Source organism: Onychomys torridus, chromosome X (genome assembly GCF_903995425.1).
Source record: "Onychomys torridus chromosome X, mOncTor1.1, whole genome shotgun sequence".
Lineage (NCBI taxonomy): Eukaryota > Metazoa > Chordata > Mammalia > Rodentia > Cricetidae > Onychomys > Onychomys torridus.
Window position 1 is genome coordinate 29025235 of NC_050466.1, and position 22827 is coordinate 29048061.

General features: G+C 43.4%; 2 protein-coding genes across 5 annotated transcripts in view; one reads left to right on the forward strand and one right to left on the reverse strand.

Annotated features, from left to right (window-relative positions):
- The window catches only part of Aifm1 (apoptosis inducing factor mitochondria associated 1), a 40505-nt gene extending 36719 nt beyond the window's left edge, over positions 1 to 3786 (reverse strand). For 2 of the 4 annotated variants that reach the window (XM_036175124.1, XM_036175123.1), the window contains exon 1: positions 3465 to 3786. In XM_036175124.1, coding sequence (XP_036031017.1) covers positions 3465 to 3567 — 103 coding nt within the window. In that variant the 5' untranslated portion in view covers positions 3568 to 3786. The remainder of the gene's footprint in view (positions 1 to 3464) is intronic. The other 2 variants (XM_036175126.1, XM_036175125.1) reach the window with 2 other exon arrangements.
- A 5172-nt stretch (positions 3787 to 8958) lies between these two features.
- Positions 8959 to 21144, forward strand: Rab33a (RAB33A, member RAS oncogene family). Its single transcript, XM_036173885.1, has 2 exons — positions 8959 to 9549; positions 20553 to 21144. Exons 1-2 carry the CDS (start codon positions 9292 to 9294, stop codon positions 21006 to 21008), a joined length of 714 nt encoding a protein of 237 aa, XP_036029778.1. The 5' UTR covers positions 8959 to 9291; the 3' UTR covers positions 21009 to 21144.
- Positions 21145 to 22827: the final 1683 nt, after the last annotated feature.

The following is a 22827-nucleotide window of genomic DNA, read 5'->3' on the forward strand; positions in this document are numbered from 1 at the left end:
AGCCTGGTCTACACAGCGAGATCCAGAACAGGCTCCAACACTACACAGGGAAACCCTGTCTCAAAAAAACCAAAAAAAAAAAAAAAAAAAAAAAAAGATTTAGTTACATAGTGAGTTGGGGGGAAGAGTGTAACAACTGGAACACATACCAAGATTATGTCTCAAGGGGCTAGAGAGATGGCTCAGAGGTTAAGAGCACTGGCTAAGAACCTGGAAACAACCTAGATGCCTGTCAACTGAAAAATGGTTTAAGAAAATGTGGTACATATACACAATGGAGTACTACTCAGCAGAGAAAAACAATGACAGCATGAAATTTGTAGGCAAATGGATGGAACTAGAAAAATTCATCCTGAGTGAGGTAACCCAAACCCAGAAGGACAAACATGGTATGTACTCACTCATAAGTGGATTCTACATAGAAAGCAAAGAACAATCAGACTGCACCCCACAGAACCAGGGAGGCTACATAGCAGGGGGGACCCTAGGATGACTGTGGCTTATAATATTATAATAAGTTTTGGTTTTACTCAATTACTGGGCAAGCCTCAATGAAACATTTCACAATTAGGATAAGAATTTATACTGTATCAAGCTGATAATAGAAAAATAAATTTAAAAAGTGAAAAACAAAACAAAACAACAACAACAACAACAAAACACTGGCTACTCATTCAGAGGACCTGAGTTCAATTCCCAGCACCCACACGGCAGCTCACAACTGTCTGTAACTCCAATTCCGGGGGATCTGACACCTTCACACCAATGCACGTAAGATAAACTTTATATATATATATATATATATATATATATATATATATATATATATATATATATATATATATATATAAAATCTCAAAATATTAAAAAAAAAATCAATGTGTCATTTAGCAGTGTCCACAATCTAGGATTCTAGGTCACAAGGAGTTCAGTTTCTTCTTTAAACATGAAAAGATTCAGGCCAGGCTGAACACCTAGTGTTGAACACCTTTAAACTCAGGAGACAGACCCAGGCCGACCTCCAGGAGGCCAGCCTGGTGAGTTCTAGAACAACCAGGGCTGCATAACAGATACTGTCTCAAAAAAGATGCTATGATTCCAAATAAAGAAAAATATTCAAATATTTGAACCTTTGGTCAGAAAGTTAGTGATCAGTTTGATATAATGGACAGCATAATACTGGGTGAATAAAATATTATAGAACACAAAATATCTATTATCAACTCCTCAGAAATGGACGCAGACTTAGTTACTTTTAATCATTTCTGAAAAGAGGCAGAAAGTCCAAATAAAGCAGAATAGCAGCTATTGAGGTTTCAAGACAAACAAACAAACAAACAAACAAATAAACAAACCCAGAATATAATGGAAATTAACCTAACAATGGTGAGAGATATAGACGCACAGTTTAAAGGCAGGCTCAAGGTTTACTAAAACAAGCAAAATAAAAGTCTGCTAACAAACTGGCCAAGTATTAGGAGGGATAAATGCGGGGGAAGTGGTCTATAAACCTTGACTCTTGCCCACCTCTGGGAAAGCATGTGGTAGTTGCTGCTATGTGAAAAATAAATCAGATTGAAGGCAACTGGCAAATGAGCCATAGAACTACTAATTCCTACAATGAAAGTATCATAATTTCTTTTGAAATTGTAACCCCACCCCCACTCATTTTTAAAGCAGGTGATGTTATACTCTTATTCGTGGCCAAAGGACAAAGAAATGTGTGCAAAAAGATGGATGGGGATGTCAGGAAGTCATATAGTATTTTTACAGGAGATTGCCTTCAAACAAAACCATGAAGTGGGGAAAAAAACTTTTAAGTCTATTTTTTCAGCAGTTCTAATACTGTAACCAAATGAATGTTTAATGTTGAGAACTTTGGTTAGATGACAGAATTCTTGCAAAAGCTATGTACTGAGCAAAATAAATATTAGAAAGGCTAGTATCTTCAGGTTATCTATATTTGTATAAATTTATTCACAATTTACATACAGCACTACCACTTCCATGCACCGAAATACAAACTATATTCACTGTGTTTTTAGATAAGCCAGAGGGGTCTGTTGTTTGTCTGTTTTTGCTAAAACAAATTCTCAAGTTACAAGAGAAGTATTTCCTAGGACATAACTCAGCTAACACTTATTTATTCGACAGGGTCTCAACTGTGCAGCCATAGCTGGCCTAGAACTTGCTCTGTAGACCAGGATGGCCTTAAATTTACAGAGATTTGCCAGCTTCTGCCTCCAGAATGCTGGGATTAAAGTCATGTGCCACCACACCCAGCAGATAACAACTACTAAGAAACATTTTGACTCATAGCAAGTGGACAAACGTTCCAAATACATTTGCAAAGATCCTAACAATCAAAAAGTATTTTCCACTTACTTCTAAACGACCCAGAAGGCATCTGCACACTACAAAAGCCTCAAGGATAACATTTGATATTATAATTGTAATTACCCCAGGATGACAATTTTTAAAAAAATCATTGATTTTTAAAATGTACCTTGTAAAAGGGGGTCATTCATTCCCATAAATTTGTATAGGTTGAAAATAAGCTGGCTCAAACCATGCTCAGAAAAACCCATGGATATTGGATGCAAGATGGGTTAATTACTGGAAAGAGAACCTAATTCATGCTTAACTGTTTCCAGTCAAACTTTAGGAAGCAGGGTAGGGGTGAGCAATGTATTGGGGCCTAGAGACTGGCAGAGTAGCTTTAGCTCTACCTATTAATTATGTGACCTTCTGCATGTAATTTCATCTCTCTATTCCTCAATTTACTATCCATAAACTGGATGGGTTGATGTTTACCACAAAATCCCTTCCAGCTCTAAAGTTTGATAAGACAACTTCTCAGAGAACAGTGTGTTCTAAAAAAATTCATTGAAGCGTGTAAGACCAGCAGGAACTGAACTGTCTGGGCACCTCAAATCAATTCTGTGCTTATTCTCTCCTATCTGGTGTACAATCGACTCCTTACTGGTGTTACACATCATAGGGCATTCAAATCTACAGCTCTCATGAGGAGTTTTGGAAGGCAGAGCGAATAATCTGATTTACAGGAGAAACTTGGGCATAGGGCTATCACAACCAATAAATGACAACGTCCATCTGACCTCAATGCTTTAAAAAGGCAAGGTGGCAGCGATGGGCAACATGCTGTGGCCAAGCGCTCTGTTATCCCCAAAATACAAAGACTCCCAGGAGAAGGCCTCACACTGACTTCTGGGATTCACATCTCTTGAAGGTCAGGTCAGAATAAATGTGCCGATTCCTCAGCTTGCAAACTTTGGGTTCGTATCCCGCCAATTTAGGATTCCTGTGATGGGAAGTTTTGTCTTGTTTTGTTTTGTTTTTTTTAAGCACGGAGGAGCTCTGCGAGAGACTGGGAGCCTATGGCACCTAGGCCTTTGGACTTTGAAGTAGGGTAAGGGGTTGTCCCGGACCGGTCAGCTAGTCACCTGGAAGCCGGTTCCTCTGTCTCGGTCTCTGGATGCACACCGTCCGCACCAAGGGCACCAGTTTCTGCTTGAAAGCACCCGCCAGGCCTCCACACCGGAACATTTCGGCAACCGCTACTCAGAACCTTCCCACTCCTCTTCCTTCCACACCGTCGAACGGGTCAAACAGCACGGGCTCGGGTCCGCTCCCCCTCCCGTCACACGCACATTACGCAGGCTCCTCCTCCTAGCCCCAAGTGGACATTGGATAGAGAAGCCGGCCCGCTAGAGCCGGGAAAAAGGCACTGAGGCTGAAGACTTACTGCGCAGGCGTAGTACTCAGTGCTGCATTGCAATTGGTCCCACGGTAATGAAGTCTGCGCATGCGTCCAGCTCCCCACGCGCTCTGCAAGGAACCGGGTCCCGCCTCCGGATTTACAAGTTTCCGCGAGTTAGTAGTACTGTATTAGGTTGAGCCGCTTAGGAAACCCGTCCAAAGAGAGACTTGTGCCTGGAGGCTGTGGGTGGTGCTACTGCAGTATCGGTCATGGGAGCTGATAGCACAGCACAACAACTGACTCCAGAACCTTACTTTCTTTTTGTGTGTTTTAGGTAACTGGTTATCAGGCATTTAAGCCTTTCTGAATCTATTCGTAGGATCCAATGGTAGTCTTTCCCCCAAGTGAGTCACCGCACCTGACTTTCTGAATCCTGAATAAACTTCCATCTTTTACAAGTAACTGGCACTTTCTCGCCGCAGCCCTTTTTTTGGGGGGGTGGGGGAGGGGGGACTGGGAACATGTACTTCCCCTGTTCTTTCTTGTATCACTTTCATATGCTGTACCAAATGCCTTGGATAGTCTCGCGCTATTACAGTTTTCGTGCTTGAGAAGAGAAGGCTGACAAAAGTTTGTACCAGACAGATTTTTCTGTGAAAGAAATTCTAGGCAGGACTGAGAAAGTTGTAGGAGATACAGAGGGAAAAGTGAGAGAAAATAGGTCTTTTGCTCTCCTGTGGGCAGAACACATACACCTTTTTAAAGAATTTGAATTGCATATTAAGTATCTACTGAAGTTGTGTGTGGTGGTATACTGCCTGTCCTCCCACTGGGGAGGTAGAGGCAGAGACAGGTGAACAGCAAGTAAATTTGAAGCCAGCTTGGTTTATCTCAGGCCAGCGAAGGCTTCCTGGTGAGGAGAGACCTTGTCCCTTGCTATTGAACAGTACTATGGTAAGAGGCGTTTGTGGATCGGAAAAGTATAGAGAGTGATCTCTGTTTAGTTGGGGAAATGGGTCTATTGGTCATTTAAATGATACCTACCACAGAGCCATTTCAAGAAAGGGGTTTGAGATGGAATCCCTAGGGGGAAACTTAATAAAGAAGTGTTATTTGAACTATGTCTTGAAGGATGATTAGTAATTTTCAAGGAGGAGAACGAATAGTATTTCAGAGGGTGGATGCGTTGAGACTGAAGATAATATTTTTTTGAATTTAAGCATGTTGACCTGGACTGCACAGGGACCTAGGTTCAATACTGTCTCTGCTACTTGGACAAGTCACCCAATTGCCTCAACTGGTCTGGAGTCAGTTGGACTTAAGGATGCAAGCCTATAATTTCTCAGCACATGGAACCTAATCATGAACTATAGACCAACCTGAGTAACATAGACTGTTTCAAAACAAAACCTCAGGGCTAGGAGTATCACTCCTCCATTCAGTTTGGAGCACCACACACAAGCACCCTCTGAAGTTTTAAATAGTAATAACAAAATAAAATTTTTAGAAATAAAGTTCAGTACATTTTCAGGAGACAATGACAAAAGACATACTGTATTCGGAAGTAGTGATAAGGACAGTAAGTGTGATGGGGTCAAATTTGAACTGTCAGATGAATTTGGCCCTAACCCTTGTAAGTGATGAAATTCCTTTTTTTCTTGGAAATCAATAGGGGATGCAATTGCAAAGGCATATTTTAGGAAGTTTAACCCAGGACACAGGATTCATTGCATGAAAACACCCAAAGTGTCATTATCCATTCAGCAGATTTGATCAATGTAATGACAGCACATGGGAGGCAGAGGCAGGAGGATTGAGAGCTATTTAGTGAGTTGGGGAAAAGCCTGGGATACAAAAGGCCCTGTCTTGATTAAAAAAAAAAAAAGAAAGAAAGAAAGAAAGAAAGAAAGAAAAAGAAAAAGAAACATAAAACAAAACAACAAATAAATAAAAACAAGCTGGATGTGGTGTCACATGCTTCAATCCCAGCACTAGGGGCACAGATGCAGGGGGATTTCTGTGAGTTGGAGGCCCAGCCTCCTACATAGAGAGATCTTGTCTCAAAAAAAAAAAAAAAAAAAAAAACCAACAGCTCCCCCAAAGCCCCAAAATGTAATTAATGAGTATCATTTTCTAAGATTTATTATTTTATTTTGCCAGGGGTGGTGGTGGTGGTGGTGGTGGTGGTGGTGGTGGTGGTGGTGGTGGTACACACCTTTAATCCCACCCAGCACTCAGGGGGAAGAGGCAGGCAGATCTCTATCAGTTCAAGGCCAACTTAGTCTACAGAGCTGGTTCTAGGACAGCCAAAGCTACACAAAGAAACCCTGTCTCAAAAAAAAAAAAGATTTATTTTATATGTATGACTGTTTTGCTTGCATGTAAGTCTGTGAACCATGTGCACACCTGGTGCCCTCAGAGATCTCAGAAGATAACATCATATCCCCTGGAACTAGAGTTATGGACAGTTGACCATGTAGGTGATGAGCACTAAACCTCAATCATCTGCAAGAACAAGTCCTCTTAAACACAGACCCATCTTTCCAGCCCTCAAGAGTGACTTTTTTTTAAATCTAGATCTGCTTTGGGGGATTAATATTGAAAATATAAATTCCAGAATAAACTAGATGTATTTTATATTTTAAAAGCATAGATATTGCTCCTTGTTATTTCTAGAAGTCCATAGTATACTGAGGGACTGAGGCGAGAGGAGCACTTGATCCAAGCAGCTTAGGGGTCAGCTTGGAATAACATAGTGAGAGGCAATCTTTTAACAACAACAGCAGGTTAATAATAAAGGTTAATAACAAACATGCGTTTGTTTAATATAAAGTTAATTATGGCTGCTGATAAAGATGGTTTTGGAAAAATACTATCAAAATTATGATAGGTGCAATTATGAAACAACTGAATATAGTTAAATAATTTAATAATGCATAATTAAAACAAAAAGTGCAAAATACATGTTTTTTTGTGATAGGTACAAAGAGGTGTTTCTCTTGTCCTTTTACTTAAAAACTGTATTTTACTCTTTTTACCCTAGCAATATACTCGTTAAACTAATTCCAAAAGTATGTGGTAACAAACATTTCATTAGGATAAAAACCCATCGCAAAATATCATATTTCTAGAAATCAATATTTTAAATTTACAAAGGTAGACCCAGTGACAATTTTTTTTTTGGCCAGAAGCATCTGAATAATTTTAGGTAGATAGAACTTTTTTTCTTGAGGTAAGCTAGCATAAATTCTACCCATAAGTGGCATTAATAGTTACTTCCCCTCACTTTTTTTGGAGACAGTCTCCTATAGCCCAATCTGGTTTCTAATTCACTCTGTAGCCAAGGATGACCTTAAACCTCTGATTATCTTGCTTCTGCCTTGCCAGGGCAAGCACTGTACCAACTGTGCCAGCCCTCCTGTCTTATCATTACAGTTACTCTTCTAAGAGTATAGATCACTTGAGGCATCAGAAGTTTTTTTTTTTAAACAAGAAATAACGAATAATAATTTCTATTATATAGAAAACACTCAATTGAAAAACAAAACTACTGTGCCATGATGATTGTTGGTATACATAATGATGGTCTTGGATTAACTAACTCCTTCTCTGGATGGTTTTAATGTTGACTAGTATAATCAAGGCTTTTATAAATGGGTGGCCCACATGTATGATAAGGGGCTATAAATACATCTCCTAACTCAGGAATAAGATTAAGTAGAAGACTGTATTTTGAATAACTTGAACTTGGCTGAACATTCACATTCCAATATGCTTACACACACATCATTGAGATACTGAATTGTTTTATTTTTCCTTAGAGGAAATGGATTTAATCACATTGTCTCTTCCTTGTAGATCAGCCTCACATGCAAAATGGCAGCTCATGTGTGCTGCTGGAACCCCTGACCTTGATAACATTAGCAATATCTCATACATGGATGCTAATGGCGTATGTTAGTGCTACCTCAGTCTATGAAATATAAGGGAGACGAGAAAATTCCTAAAACAAACATAAAATGGGTGCTCTTTATTGTATGCAAATTGTACCTAAGTTGATTTCATACTAATTCTGAATCCGAAACTCACTTGGGAGAAGGAATACGGGTCTTGACCAAGTTGTGTGATGGTCAGCAAGCCTTTGGAAACTGCCCTCTGACATTGTAAGAAAGTTGTATTCATTTATCATCTTCCAAGCATAAGCTAGGCTTCTGGCAAATTAGACCCAACCACTTTGTTCTACATTCACTTTTAGGGGGTGGGTGAACCCTCCTTGGGATTCTCAATTCCATTTGAAACTCCGCCATTCTGAAATAACTTTTGGCTCTATGAAGGGCTCAGAGTGTCCGGAATTATGGGGTTTATATCATGTCCTATGTGCCCTCACCTGGGCCTGTAACGGTTAGCTACAGAAACAAAGTCCGCCTTTGCTGGAGCTGTCCCCACTAGTTTCCCCCTCTCCTATCCTCTGGATGGCCCTCTCCCGCGGCGGGCCTTCCCCATTGGCCAGCCAAACACAACCGACAGTAGCAGCCAATGGGAGCCGCCCTCTTGAACATTCAGAGGGTGGGTGCTCGTGGTGTGATGAGGGGAGGTTGGCGCCTGGTACGCGCCCCCCTACATCTGGCAAGTCTTTGACAGAAACTGGAACATCCCCTACACATTCACACCCGTGCCCCATGTCTGCCTCCTTTCAGCCGAATGGGGGCCTTCCACAAGCCACTGCGTGTACTGGTTGGTGTCCTGTCAGTGCCCTCCCCAATTCCTTAGGCCCCCAAAGTGCACCTGCTTACTCAGGAAGACTGAACACCTCTTTATCCTAAGACTTGGGGGAGGCAGGGGACCACAGCGGCACAGCTGTCAGCTGCTGTGGAGGTGAAAGAGGTATATCAGATCCACCACTGCCTAGTGCTGCACGGGACCCGAAGCTCCCCAGTGATGCCTTAGGGTACAGCTCTCTTTGTCCTCCCCAGCTGTGCTCACTGCCCACTGACCCTATGCGCTCTAAGTTAAGTGGGAGTGGGAAACCTGAATCCCACCACAGAACTGGGGACAAGAAGGGAAGGCTCGTCTGGGGTGGCGTGTGCCACTCTCCTCATCCCTTTCCCTGTTTTGCTTGGGCTTTCTCCTTCCAGTGTGTCCCTGGGGTCCAGACAGGGGAGGGTCTAGGCTAAGGCGCGGCACAGCCTGAGCCTGCAGTCCTGAAGCTCACACACAGGCAGAAGGAGGGGGCTCAAGACCGGCCGGTTCTCTGTTTCTTCTCTCTCAAGCTTTTGTGTCTTCGCCTGGGAGCTGCAAGGAGGGTGCACTGGGGAAGGAGGAGGGGTGCCTAGGGTGAGAGCACCCCCTTCAAGTGCGCGTGCACACACGTTGCAGGCGCACGCATACACAGGCGGACACACACTTCAGACACGCACACGCGCGCGCGCGCGCGCACACACACACACACACACACACACACACACACACATACACACACAAAGCTCTCTCGCCTTGAGCACACTAACGTGGCCGCTTTCTTTGTGTGGAACCCTCGAGTGGGGTTGGGACCCCGGTCCTGTCCCAGGGAGATGGCACAGCCCATCTTGGGCCATGGGAGCTTACAGCCCGCTTCAGCTGCTGGTTTGACATCCCTAGAGCTTGACTCATCGATGGACCAGTATGTGCAGATTCGTATCTTCAAAATCATCGTGATTGGGGACTCCAACGTGGGCAAGACTTGCCTGACCTTCCGCTTCTGCGGGGGTACTTTCCCAGACAAGACTGAGGCCACTATCGGTGTGGACTTCAGGGAGAAGACCGTGGAAATCGAGGGCGAGAAGATCAAGGTGATCCAGCTGGTCAGGTCCGGGAAGGGAGGGACCTGGGAGGGGGTTTCGCCTGAGGTATAGCTCTAGTGATAATAAATGTCTAGTGTTGCTTGTGTCGCCACCTGCCGAGCTCAAAACCCTGGCTACATCCTCACCCCCTTTTTAGCTTCTTTCGGGGGGCCTCCATCCCCACCTAACCCAATTTTTCTGGCAAGCCAGAGTGGTTGCATTCTTACCCTAGAGATCCTGCCTGGAAAAGCAGGTTTGCAATTGTCCTCGACCCCTGTGTTCAGGGGCAGGAGAGACACCCCTGAACACAGGAAGGCCTGAGACATCTCTGGTGCTAGTCTTGTGGGATGGATCCCAAAGCACTTTAGGCATCTTGAGGTCTTATCTACCTCTTGGGTGTCAATAGGCTGCAAAAAAAAAAATCATCTTGGCTAAGCCCTGTGACATTAGGAAGGTTGGGAATTCATGGAGCGTGAAAACTGCTTTATTTTAAATTATAGTTTACACTTCAGATTAGGGCTGAGTTGGAGTGGGGGTGGAGTGGAGAGATGGTTGTGTCACAGAGCTGTGAGACAGAGTCACCCGCTGGCTCTTCATAATCACCAAAACTTGTTCTTCGGGGGCAGTCCCCTCCAATGTGTGTTTCTTTGCTTGCTTTGGGGAACCTAATGAACGAAGTGCCCATTGCTCATTCCGTTGGCATTTGTCTTTAGAAGGCCTATTGGGGAGACGTAAAACAACTTATCTGAGGGCCAGGGGACGTGCCTTGACTCTCTCCCCATAGTTCATTAAATAGGTCAAGCAAAAATATTGTGTCTGTTCATTTAGTGCAGTAAAGGTAGAAACCCAGTAAGACAATGTGCAGGGAGGGGTGGCAGGAAGCAGGGCATGGCAAGGACAGCTTTGTGTCTCCTGGACATCTTCTAAGAAGGCACCAGGGATACTAAAGACCAATTCCTCTAGACTCATAGCTGGCCTTTGCTTGAGCCTGTAGCTGGACCCCAAGGAGGGCCAAAGGGAAAGGTCAACTTCTTGCTGGTCAAACAACTGAAGCAGCCACATGTCCTGGCCTGTCTTCTAAGTGATGTGGAGAGAAGAACTGGGGAACTGGAGGGACTGATGAAACATTCCCAATTGTGCAAGATTTCTTGGTGATTAAAATGATTGCATTTTCAAATGGCTTCAGAAAACAAACCCAGACACTGTGCTTCAGGAAGACTGGGAGAATATAAGGAAGAGCCTCCCGGCTCTTTTGAACTTTTTTGTCTTCTTCCACTTCTGAGGAGAGGGGGATTGCTTCATGTCCTTTTCAAATCAATGCAGGCAGCTGTCCCTATCTTTTTCAAGGACTCTCATGTTGAATGTTTGCACAAGTCAGGGTTTCTTCCTGTATGGTGTATAGTTTCTTTAATATATGGCCATTAGACACTGGAAAGTCTAAGACATGTTTGTTTGTTTGTTTGTTTTTGCCAAAGTAGAAATAAATCAATGGATGCATTTTGAAACACCTTCAAAATCATTCATGTTTAATGTTATCGTTTATTTAAAGTCAAGTGTTACAATGAACTAAAGAGTTCCCTGGACTTACAGGCCAGGGGATGGTGGTAAAGTCATCTGGAATTTGAGTGGTGGGAAAAAAGAAGTATGTGGGGTCTAGGGGAAAAGGGAGAGGAAGGGAGTGGGAGGTGAATAGTGGATAGAGTCCTTACCCAATGGCCTTAGGGAGGATTTTAAACCATTTCTGCCTTCCTGTCACCCCTGTATTTAACCAAACTGGATTTCAGAGTCTCTGCCAAATATCCCAGACCTTTTTTCCCAGAGGGCAGAGCCTGTGACAGTGTGACTCACTAGAAACAGAGATCAGCACAATACCACGTGCAGATAAGTGCTTAATATGGGCTTTTGGGGGAAAATGATATTTTCAAGAGGACAAAGCCTTGTAACACAGTTCAGGGAGGAAGCTCTGAGGACAAATTCAGCAAGAGCCCTCAGTGGCGCTCGAGACCTGGGAGATGGTGAACCTGCTCTCTTGTAAGCTCACCAAGGCCAAAACTGGCAGGTGAGTGAGCAGAGTGTCTGGAAGATGGTGAGCATGGCAAATGGCAGGAGATGAAGAAAGAGTAGATTGTGCCCCAGGCTTTGACTGCTTGCAAGATGACTGTCAAAGCTGGTCGTCCTTTGGGGGAGAGAGAGAAATGTGCAGTGTGGCAGCCTGAGGCGGCCCTAGAGTTCAGCCGGCAGTAGTAGGCTGTCAGCTTATAAAAGAGATCATAAAATAACAGCCCCGGCAGGGGAGTGGTACACACTCCTCAACTGGCTGTCCTCAGTTCTAGAACAGGGTGTGACCTCTCCTAGGCTTGCCCCCTTGTATCCCAGGAGTGGCACACATGGAAGCCTCTGCTGGGGATGCCTGATTTGACTTATTCAGAGCTACATCTTCCTTATCAGGACTATCTTCAGGAGCCCGAAGCCCCATCTGTTTCTCTAATCACCATGTCTCCACTTGTACCTCATAACATTTACAATCCAACACTTCCTGGTTAACACATACTCAAGAAACCCCCCATGGGTTGATAGAGGTAACTCAGAGGTTAAGAGCACTTGAACCCAGGCCTTCTGCAATAACAACCGCTCTAGGACCTGGGTTCAATTCTCAGCCCCCACACAGTGACTCATAATCATCCATAACTGTAGTTTCAGGGAAAGGAGCACCTACATGTTCACTACAAAACACTCATACACACAAAAGAAATCTAATATAAAATTTAAAAGAAATGCCTCTAATAATTAGGGGTAATAATTGAAATTTTCTGTTTATTGGGGTTGCAGAAGTGGCCCAGTGGTTAAAAGCACATAAAAGTCCTCTTTCAGAGGACTCTGTAATCCCAACTCTAGATGCATCTGGCCTCTGCAGACACATTCATTTATGTGCACACACCTACACATAATTACAAATAATAAAAATAAGTCTAAACTAAGAAAAAAAAACCCTTTTGTTTATCGACTAAACAAAGCCCAAGCTAGTTATTTTATGTTTTACTTGATAAGCCATCCTAGGAATTAAGATTAGAAAAAAAGTTTTTTTTCAGACAGGGTTTCTCTGTGTAGCTTTGGAGCCTGTCCTGGATCTCACTCTGTAGACCAGGCTGGTCTCAAACTCACAGAGATCCACCTGCCTCTGCCTCCTGAGTGCTGGGATTAAAGTCCTGTGCCACTGCTGCACTGCTAAAATATTTTTAATTAAAAAAAAATCTACATGTAATGCGTGTGTGCGCACGCGCGTGTGTGTGTGTGTGTGTGTGTGTGTGTGTGTGTGTGTGTGTGTGTGTTGAAGTCACACATGTTCCATAGTATACATGTGGAAGTCAGAGGACAACTTGTGCAACCCATTCTCTTTTCCACCCTGTGAGTTTCAGAAATTGAGGTCAGGACATTAGACTGGGTGCCAAGTGCTGAACTATCTTGCCAGCCTAGAATTGGGATCTTTCTTTCTTTCTCTCTCTCTCTCTCTCTCTCTCTCTCTCTTTCTTTCTTTCTTTCTTGACACAGCATTTCTCAGTGTAGCTTTGGAGTCTGTCCTGGAACTTGCTTTCTAGACCAGGCTGGCCTCGAACTCACAAAGATCCGCCTGCCTCTGCCTCCTGAGTGCTGGGATTAAAGGCGTGCGCCACCGCCGCCCGACTAGAATTGGGAATTGTATTATTCCCCTTTGACAGATAGGAAGACTGAGTTTGAGATGGATGAAATAGCTTGTCCAAAGGCTCAGGAATCTTTTGTGGTAGCTAGGGTTCCAACTGAGATCCAGAGCCCTTGTTCTTTACCTTGAGCTCTACTTCAGATGGTCATATCGAGTCCCCTAGATTGGAAGTGATGAGAGACTACCAAGCAGTCAGTCTTAAGGCATATAGGCAAGGAACTCCAGGCTATGGCTCAAGGATCCCGGAGCCTTCAGGTTTGGGGATGTAGTTCAATGGTAGAGTGTGTATTTAGCATATGTGAGGCCGCGGGTCATGGCCTCAGCACCACTAAATAAATTAAAAAAAATAAAATTCAAGCAAGAAATCTGTTTTGCTTGCACTCAAGATACTCAACAGAGTAGCTGGAGTTTACTTTTCATATCTTGGCTGTCTCACTTTGGGCATGAGAATTACAGGTGTCCCGAGCTAGAAAAGACCTTAGGAAAAAAGTCTCTAATCCCAAATCCTCATTTCATAGGTAGGGAACTGGAGCTTAGGTAAGTGAAAGTGACTTATCAGATCAAACAAGATCAAGCCTACAATGAGGGCCTGCTCATCCCTTTTCCGCCGCTCTGTCTGGGTTTCCCACTGCCAGGCTTAGAAGAGTACATAAGTCCTAAGTCCATTTAACCCAGAAGGTTATCTGTGGGAGGGACACAACACAGGAAAGCTGACAGCTTTTCCTGATCAATCCAGGAAAGATGGAGACGTCTTCCAACTCCCAGAGGAAGGGAGGAGCTTCTGTTAATAACCAATATGCATTATGGATGTGTCACCTACAGGTTTAGCTGAACCATATTGTGTCTGGCTCAGGCTAAAAGCAGCAGAAACCAATGAATAGGGCTGGGGGTGGGCAGGCATTGCTGAACCATTCTTAGTACAATTTCCAGAAAGTAGCTCTTCTGCCTAGTTTGGGTACTCCCATAGGCTGAGTATCACCACAGTGGGTCAGCCAAGACTTATCTGGGCAGCCATGGCCCAGATGCAGGGTTCTCCCCCTCTGCGGATCACTGGGGAAAGCACCGCTCTGTGTTACATTAGTAAGTACAAGGAGGTTGAGCTCAGTGTTCCTTACAAGCTGCCTGCAGTCAGAATGACATCATGTCTTCTGTAGGGGCTTCCAAGCTTCCATCTTCTGTCAGATAGCTTAATGGTTAATTATCCATCACTGTGTGTGTCCCCTTTCCTCCCCCTTTCCTCCTTTCCCTCTTCCTTCTACTCTTCTCCCTTTACTTCTCTCCCCTCCCCCATGTGTGTATGTGTGTGTGCCTGCCTGTTTGCCTGTCTGTCTGTCTTTGTCTCTGTCTTGACATTGCCAGATGTGTCAACTTTGTGTATGTGTGTGTCATAGATACAGAGGTCCAGCTAATTAACAAAAAAAAATATTTCTTTTAGCTGAGTGGTTGCACCGCACACCTTTAATCCCAGCACTCGGGAGGCAGAGGCAGGAAGATCTCTGTGAGTTCGAGGCCAGCCTGGGCTATGGAGCTAATTTCAGGACAGCCAGAGCCACACACACAAAAAACCCTTGTCTCAAAAAACAAAAAGAAAAAAAAAGCAAAGAAATAAAGAAAAGATTTCTTTTAAACTTTCCCATCATCCGTGGGAGTATCCACTGAAGGTTTCTCTTCTTTGCACCTTTATCTTGTGCCATTGGCCTCCAACTAAAGGACATTCACAGCCCATTTATAGAATGATATGTCTCCTAGCAGCTAAGAGTGTGTGCAGGGGATGGAGGACTTGCTGAAGCTCATTCAGGCAGGAATGTGGCAGCTCTCCACCCCATGCCCCTCAACCTTTGCCCATCACCTCATTAATCTGGGCCTATCCAAGCCACTCATGGCAAGACAATGCATCTTTCTCCCTGCTTCTTCCCACTGGCTGCTCTTAGCATTAGCTTCTAGAACCAAGCTTTCCAGAATGAGAACCAGTAGATCTGAGACACAGTACTGAAGGTTGATGTGCTCTCCCAGACAATGGTAACCACTAATGTTCGCTGAGCACTTCACATCGTACAAAAGCGTCTTCTCATTCATCATTTCATGGGATCATCCCAGCAACCACAGAGAAGCTCGAGTTCCCACTGTAGAGATGAGGAAAGTGAGGCTCAGTTAAGGAATGACTATTTGTTTACTCAGCTACGAAGTAGAAGGCAGAATGCTCTTGCCAGCTGCACTTACTCTGTCAGCTGTCCATGTAGATTCAGTGGGGTCAGGCCTGAGAGGAAGAAAGGATGTACACATTCGGCCTTCTGTACTCAAGGGGTCCAACTAACTGAGAATAAAATATTTCGAAAACAAAGCAGGGGCTAGGGGTATAGCTCGGTTAGTAAAGTGCTTGCCTAGCAAGTATGAGGCCCTGAGTTCAATCTCATTGACACATAATCCTGGCCCAGTGACCTGTGTCTGAAATCCTAGCACTCAGGGAGTAGAGACAGGAAAATCAGACAGTCAAGGTCATCTTTCATTACATAAGGAGTTCGAGGCAGTCCAGCCTGATCTATATGAGATCTTGTGTGTGTGTGTGTGTGTGTGTGTGTGTGTGTGTGTGTGTGTGTGTGATGTGCACACGAATACATCTACCTAAACATATACAGACTTTTTTCTTGTTCCCTAAACAATACATTACAACAGGTACTTTTGATCATTTGAGTTGTATCAAATATGAGATAATTTACATTATGTAGAAGGAGGTGTGTGGGGTAAAGTGTAAACAGTACAATGTTTTACAAAGGGCATTTGAGCTTTCATGATTTAGACATCTGGGGGGGGGTGGTTCTGGAATCTGTATTAGGCAATGCCAACAAGACATAGCAGATGAGGATGCTGAAGTAGAGAAAGGACACACAACTAGCACAAGGTTTGGGGAGAGATTTACATTCAAGTTGGTTTGCTTCCACTGTACCCTACTGGCCCTCTGAGAGTGATGAGCATCTCAGGCATGTGGAACTAAGGGGCAAGCTTCAATCATGTCCACTGGGAAGGAAAGAAAGAGGAGGGCAAGCATCTCCTTTCACTCCCTAGCAAGGATGAAAGGACCGTGAGGATGCTGAGAACAGGAAAACTGCATCCCCAGACACAGAGAGCCCATTCCGTGCATCCAGGGAGCCTGACTTGTGTACTTCCGTTTTAGAGGCTTTGAGGCCATACCCGCTAGTGTTTTCTGCTGGGAGTAGCCTGCTTCCGGGCTTATGTCTCATCACAGGCAGGGGTGCAAAAACTTCGGATGTGGTTGATATAGAGCTGGAATTGGAGCAGTAACTACCCTTGAATTCCCAAGCCTCTACATGAAAGCTTCAAGGCTTTCTTTGTAGCTTCAGAAAGGCAGAGGCGAGATCCAGCAGAGGGGCTCTCCCTACAGTTCTGGCAACTTGGGTGGTGTACACAATTAGGAAGCCAAGGAAAAGCCAAACAGCCAACCTTACTCAGTTCAAACACCTCACACATTCCCACCCGCGTCCCTGCAGGTATTTTTAGAATCCTGAGCTCATGGTGTTAAAGCATCTGCCACATGCCTGAGGGCCGACAGGGATTCAGCTTCACTCAGAGGGAAGAGTTAAGACTACTGGAGAGTGGGGGTGGGAAGTGGAGATCTGGAGCCAAGTGGAAATGATATTCCTGTACTAGGCCTGTTTTCTTCCCCTGACCTCCATCCCTCTCTCCATCTGCCTCTCTTTCTTCCTGTTCAGAGCACCAGAGAGATAGAAAGAATAGAAATCATATTTTTTTGTCTCTGCTAATAGAAACAAAGAAGTCTTTGAGGATTTTTGATTTTGTATGTAATCAAAGTTGGATGCTTTCTCTGAAATGTCTTTGGCAGATACCTGAGCTGTCTGTTCTAGTGGCTCAGGCCCAAACTGCTTTTGATCACCACCACCACACTACCTCAGTGATGCACAATCCAAAGTTGAAACACACTGCCTACAGTTTAGTCAGCAAGAGACCAGCAGTGTGGATGGAACAGACAACACACAAATGTATTCTAAATGGTATGATGCAGACCCAAAGTACAACCAAAATTCCTAAGAAAAGAGAATGGTAGAGAAGTTAGAAAAGATTCTCAGATGGGGAGAGTGGAGACAGGGCTCAATGGTTAAGATCATTGGCTGCTCTTCCAGAGGTCTGGGGTTCCATTCCCAGCACCCTCATGGTGGCTGACAGCCATCTGTAATCCCAGCTCTAGGGTATACGTTGTTCTCTTCCAGCCTCTGCAAGTGCTGCATGCATGTGCTGCACAGGCATAGATGCAGACAAAACATCCATACACATAAAATAGAAATAATAAAATAATGGATCTTGCCGGGTGGTGGTGGTGGCGGCGGCGGCGGCGGCGGCGGCGGGGGCGGTGGATGCCCACGCCTTTAATCCCAGCACTCGGCAGGCAGAGGCAGAGGCAGAGGCAGAGGCAGAGGCAGAAGGATCTCTGAGAGTTCGAGGCCAGCCTGGTCTACAAAGCAAGTTCCAGGAAAGGCGCAAAGCTACACAGAGAAACCCTGTCTCAAAAAACAAAAAAAACAAAAAAAAAAAAGGATTTTTAAAATTCAAAAAAAAAAAAGAAAAATTTGAACCAAGCATAGTGGCTCATATCTTTAATACCAGCACTTGGGATGCAGAGGCTGGTGGATCTCCGTGAGTTCGAGGCCAGCCTGGTTCACCTAGTAGGTTTCAGAACAGCCAGGACTAAGTAGAGAGACCCTGTCTCACAAAAAGGCCTCTTCCCCTAAAGAAAGAGTTGAAGATGAAGGTAGAGGCATAAACTGCGTCTTTAGGAGTGGACAAGATTGGGCTCAGGATCTACTGTGGAAGGGTGAACTAGTGGACCACACGCACTGAGAAAGATGTGGCTGAGCATCTTGAACCTCGGTAAGGATGGGTCAAATTAAGACAGACTTAACTATTTCCACTTGGCACCACATGCATTAGAGGCTGCCCCAATTTCCTGAAGAGGAAGGTGGCAAACAGGTACCAGCAGGGATGCAGGTGGTTACTGAGACAGCAACATTCAGGGAGCAATGGAGTGGAGACATGCAGAAACCAAATGACTGCTGTAGTCCGGAACCACGGTGAGGAGAGCCTGACCAGGGTCCGGGAGAGTCCAAACAGAAGCTGAGGCTGCTGGTAAATATCAGCAAGCCCAACACAAGGAGGCTGAGACAGGCTAGAAGTGAGCTTCACTAAAAGATCCTGGAGGATGATAAAGGAGAGCCAGGACAATGGAAGCTGGTACTCAGAATGATGGTCTTATACATCTTCACTCAGCAAAGAGATTCAATTATATTCCAAAGATTACACTCACTGACTGCTAATTCCTAATAAAGACTATAGACTTCATTTAAAAAGTCCAGTAGTCAAGCTAGTGGCCATAACAAAAGTTTGTTTGATAACTGAGGATTTTATAGGGTCTTGGACCATCATTCTGGGCATGAATATCTGCTGTCCCAGACCCTGAATATGTCGCAGAAAATAACACTGGGCTTGAATATATGTTGACTTCCAGAGTATCCCCCCTAGGAATTACGTCTGTGCATGTGTTACTGATACCAGATTTTCTCTTCATAAGTTGGCCTTTATCCCAAAATCCAAGATGCAGGAGAAAAATAGAGCAAATTAAATGATCTTTTCCATAACAAAGAAGTGGATTTAAAAAGAAATGGAAAAACAGCCAGCATCAGGAGGATCATGAATTTGAAGGCAGGCTGGGCTATATAATAAGATCTCATTTAAATAAACAAACAAATAAAGCTAAATGGCAAGTTTTTGGTTTTTTGGGGTTTTGATTTTTCTACACAGGACTTCTCTATGTTCCCTGGCTGTCTGGAACTTGCCTTACAGATCAGGCTGGCCTCAAACTCACAGAGATCCGCCTGCCTCTGCCTCCAGAGTGCTGGGATTAAAGGCGTGCGCTACCACCGCCCTGCAATGGTGAGATTTTTAACGCAAGCTTTCCTTTTCTAATGGGAGTAAAGCAGGTTCTCACGTAGTTCATGCTGGCCTCAGATTTATGATGGTTAATCTGGCCTGACTCAATTTAGTGTTTCTAATATTGTAACACAAAGTGAAGTAAGGGGGTGCATGCCATATATATATATAATCCGAGCTCAGGAAGGTGAGGCAGGAGGATCACTAGTTTGAGGCCAGCTTGGGATGTATATATGTTAAAACCCTGTCTCAAAACAACAACCATGGCAGAGAAAACACTACAAAGTAACATGTATTTTAAACCAGAAAATTTGGGAAAGGAAAAAAAAAAAGAATGAGAATAAATATTACCTATATTCAAATAACCATTAACATTCTGGTATATATAATTTTAGCATTCCTACAAATATGTTTCTGTTTAATATTTTTTTAATTTGAGATTATATCCTATGAAAATATTTTGGGCCAGTTAAAAATTGAACATACCAGTTCTGAAAAATATTATATGTTCTCTCTCTTTCTCACTTTTTCTCTCTGGACTTTTAAGACAAGTTTTTTTTCATGTAGCCCAGGATGGTCTTGAACTCACAGCAATCCTTTTGCCTTACCCTTGAGTGCTGGAATTGCAGGTGTGAATTGGTGCAAATATTACTTTTAGTGTGTGTGTCTGTGCATACGTGTGTGCTATTTCTCTCATAGTGAATATTTTCCCTTCAGTAAAAATAACATTGGGATCAAGATATTTTCACAGTACTTGAGATTACCTTTTCAAAGTCTTTAGTACAGATTCCTGGAAGTAGGATTACAGATCTTAAGGGTTGTGAAACATTTTTAAGATTATTGATAAAACTGTCACATTGCCCTCCAGAATATTTGACCAATCTATACTATTTTTACTAATATTTAAAAGTTGCATTGTTTTATGTGTATGAGTGTTTTGCTTGCATGTATGTAATGTGCACTATGTGCATGCCTGGTGCTAGCCAAGGTCAGAAGAGGGCATCCAATCCTCTGGGACTGTGGTCACAGGCATGGGTGCTGGGAATGAAACCTGGGTCCTCTGCAACAAGTGCTCTTAACCACTGTGCCAACTCTCCAGTCCTTGTGTGCTATTTTAAACTATAAAAAAGATCCCTTAGATTTTTCAACTCTGTATTTTCATGGAGAAATTAAAAAAAAAAAACTTAGCAAACTCTAAAACTTCTCTCTGAGCTTAGATAGGTCCATTCTGCTAATCTGTCAAGAACCACTTGCTGTATCCGGACTTGTAACCTCATTTTCTAATGCTTTAAGACTAATCTTTTTCTCATATGCTCATGTTTCCTTTTCTGACTTCACATGTGGGTTTTTGTTGCAGGTTCAGGTGTGGGACACAGCAGGACAGGAACGCTTCCGTAAAAGCATGGTTGAGCACTACTACCGCAATGTGCATGCTGTGGTCTTTGTCTATGACGTCACCAAGATGACCTCCTTCACCAACTTAAAAATGTGGATCCAAGAATGCAATGGGCATGCTGTGCCCGCACTAGTCCCAAAGGTGCTTGTGGGTAACAAGTGTGACTTGAGGGAACAGATCCAGGTACCCTCCAACTTAGCCCTGAAATTTGCTGATGCCCACAACATGCTCTTGTTTGAGACATCAGCCAAGGACCCCAAAGAAAGCCAGAATGTGGAGTCAATTTTCATGTGCCTGGCTTGCCGGCTGAAGGCCCAGAAATCCCTGTTGTATCGTGATGCTGAGAGGCAGCAAGGCAAGGTGCAGAAACTGGAGTTCCCACAGGAAGCTAACAGTAAAGCTTCCTGTCCTTGTTGAAACCAAATGGTGTAAATACAAGAGAATCAGCACTGGGGTTTTTTCTTTCCCCTTTTTCTGTGCCTGCATAATGCTGACACCTGCTTGTTTCCATACAAACTGATATCAAAATAAAATTTGTATAGATTATCACATGCCTTTATGTCTTGCTTTCTTCCAGGAAGTCTTTGTTTGGAGTGCTGAGGCTGGAAGCTAGGGCCTTGCATCTGATGATAGAGAGCTCTATCACTTAGCTACATCCCTAGCCACAAGAAGAGGTTTTTGATAGTCATAAGTTTGTTTTTTTTTCCAGTTTGTTTGTTTGTTTGTTTGTTTTAAGACAAGGTCTAATTCAGCTCTGCTTGTCCTGGAACTTACTCTATAGACGAGGCTGGCCTCAAACTCACAGAGATCCACCTGCCTCTGCCTCCTAAGTGCTGGGATTAAAGACATGCACCACTATATCTGACTTTTTAAAAAAATTATTATTATTATTATTATTATTATTATTATTATTATTATTGATAGGATCTATTTAGTCCTAGCTGTTCTGGAACTTGCTATATAGACCAGGCTGGCCTCAAACACATAGAGATCCTCCTACCCCTCAAGTGCTAGGATTAAAAGGTGTGTGCCACTGCACCTGGCTCTGTGAAGTCTTGAAAGGAGATGTAGATTAACATTTCCTGCATCCCCCAGGTGTGTGCCTTGGATCTCCAACCCCCCATTTTTTAAAGTGTAAAAGTAGGCTGCCTTACAATTCCAGTTCTTTAGCAAGAATTCCACTCTTCTTCACACTTTTCATCATGAGAAGTTGATGTTTGTTCCCTGTGGCCCCCTCCCCTGTCTCACATGAGGCAAGACTCAAGCTAACAAATACATATTATGCAAAGAATGCCATGGAATATGTGTTACAGGAAGATACATCTCCTATGTTCAAAGGCCCCATGACCCAGTTACAGGATAATGCAATTACTTAGAAACAAGAATACAATAACAGAGGGCTGGAGAGATGGCTCAGTGATTAAGAGCCTTTGCTGTTTTTGGAGAGGACCCAGGTTTGATTCCCAAAATCTACATCATACTTCACAACTGTCTGTAACTCCAGTTTTAGGTGATTTAGCATCCTGTTCTTACATGATGCAATACATACATGCAGGCAAAACACACACACACCTAAGACAAATCTTTAAAAAGTAAAATTAGACAACAATGAGTACAAGGTTATGTTGTAATAATATAGGTTAAGAACATATACTCAACATCATTGACTGCTCCCAGAAAAAATAATTGGATGAATTTATTTTAAATTTGTGTTTAATTTACTTGTGTGTGAAGAGCGCACTAAGCATGCCAGTATGTGTGTGGAGGTCACAGGACAGCCTGCAGGAGTTGATTCTCACCTTCCACCATGTGGGTTCCAAGGATTGAACTCAGGTAATCAGACTTGGCAGCACATGTCACTACCTACTGAGCCACCTCATGCCTCTCATAGTTTTTGTGTACAACTCTACATTATGTTTTTTTGGCTAAATTTATTTCAAAACATTTCATTTCTTTTGGTATTATTGTCCTAAGGGGTGCTGAGGTGGAGGATGGCCGTACTGTCAGGTGGAACACTTTATTTGATTTTTGGGTGATTCTCCAGCAGGAGAGTCCAATAGTTGTTTTCTATATATCCAGTCCTTTGTTGAACTGTAAACTAAAAATGTTTAGTGAAGGTACAATAGTTCCAGGCAGATGTCTTTGTTTGAAGATGTTCCTTTAATGGTCTTACTGGAATCCTGCTATGAGAGAGTCCCAAGATGACAGTTCCTGAGTTCTTTCCTGTTAGGCCTAT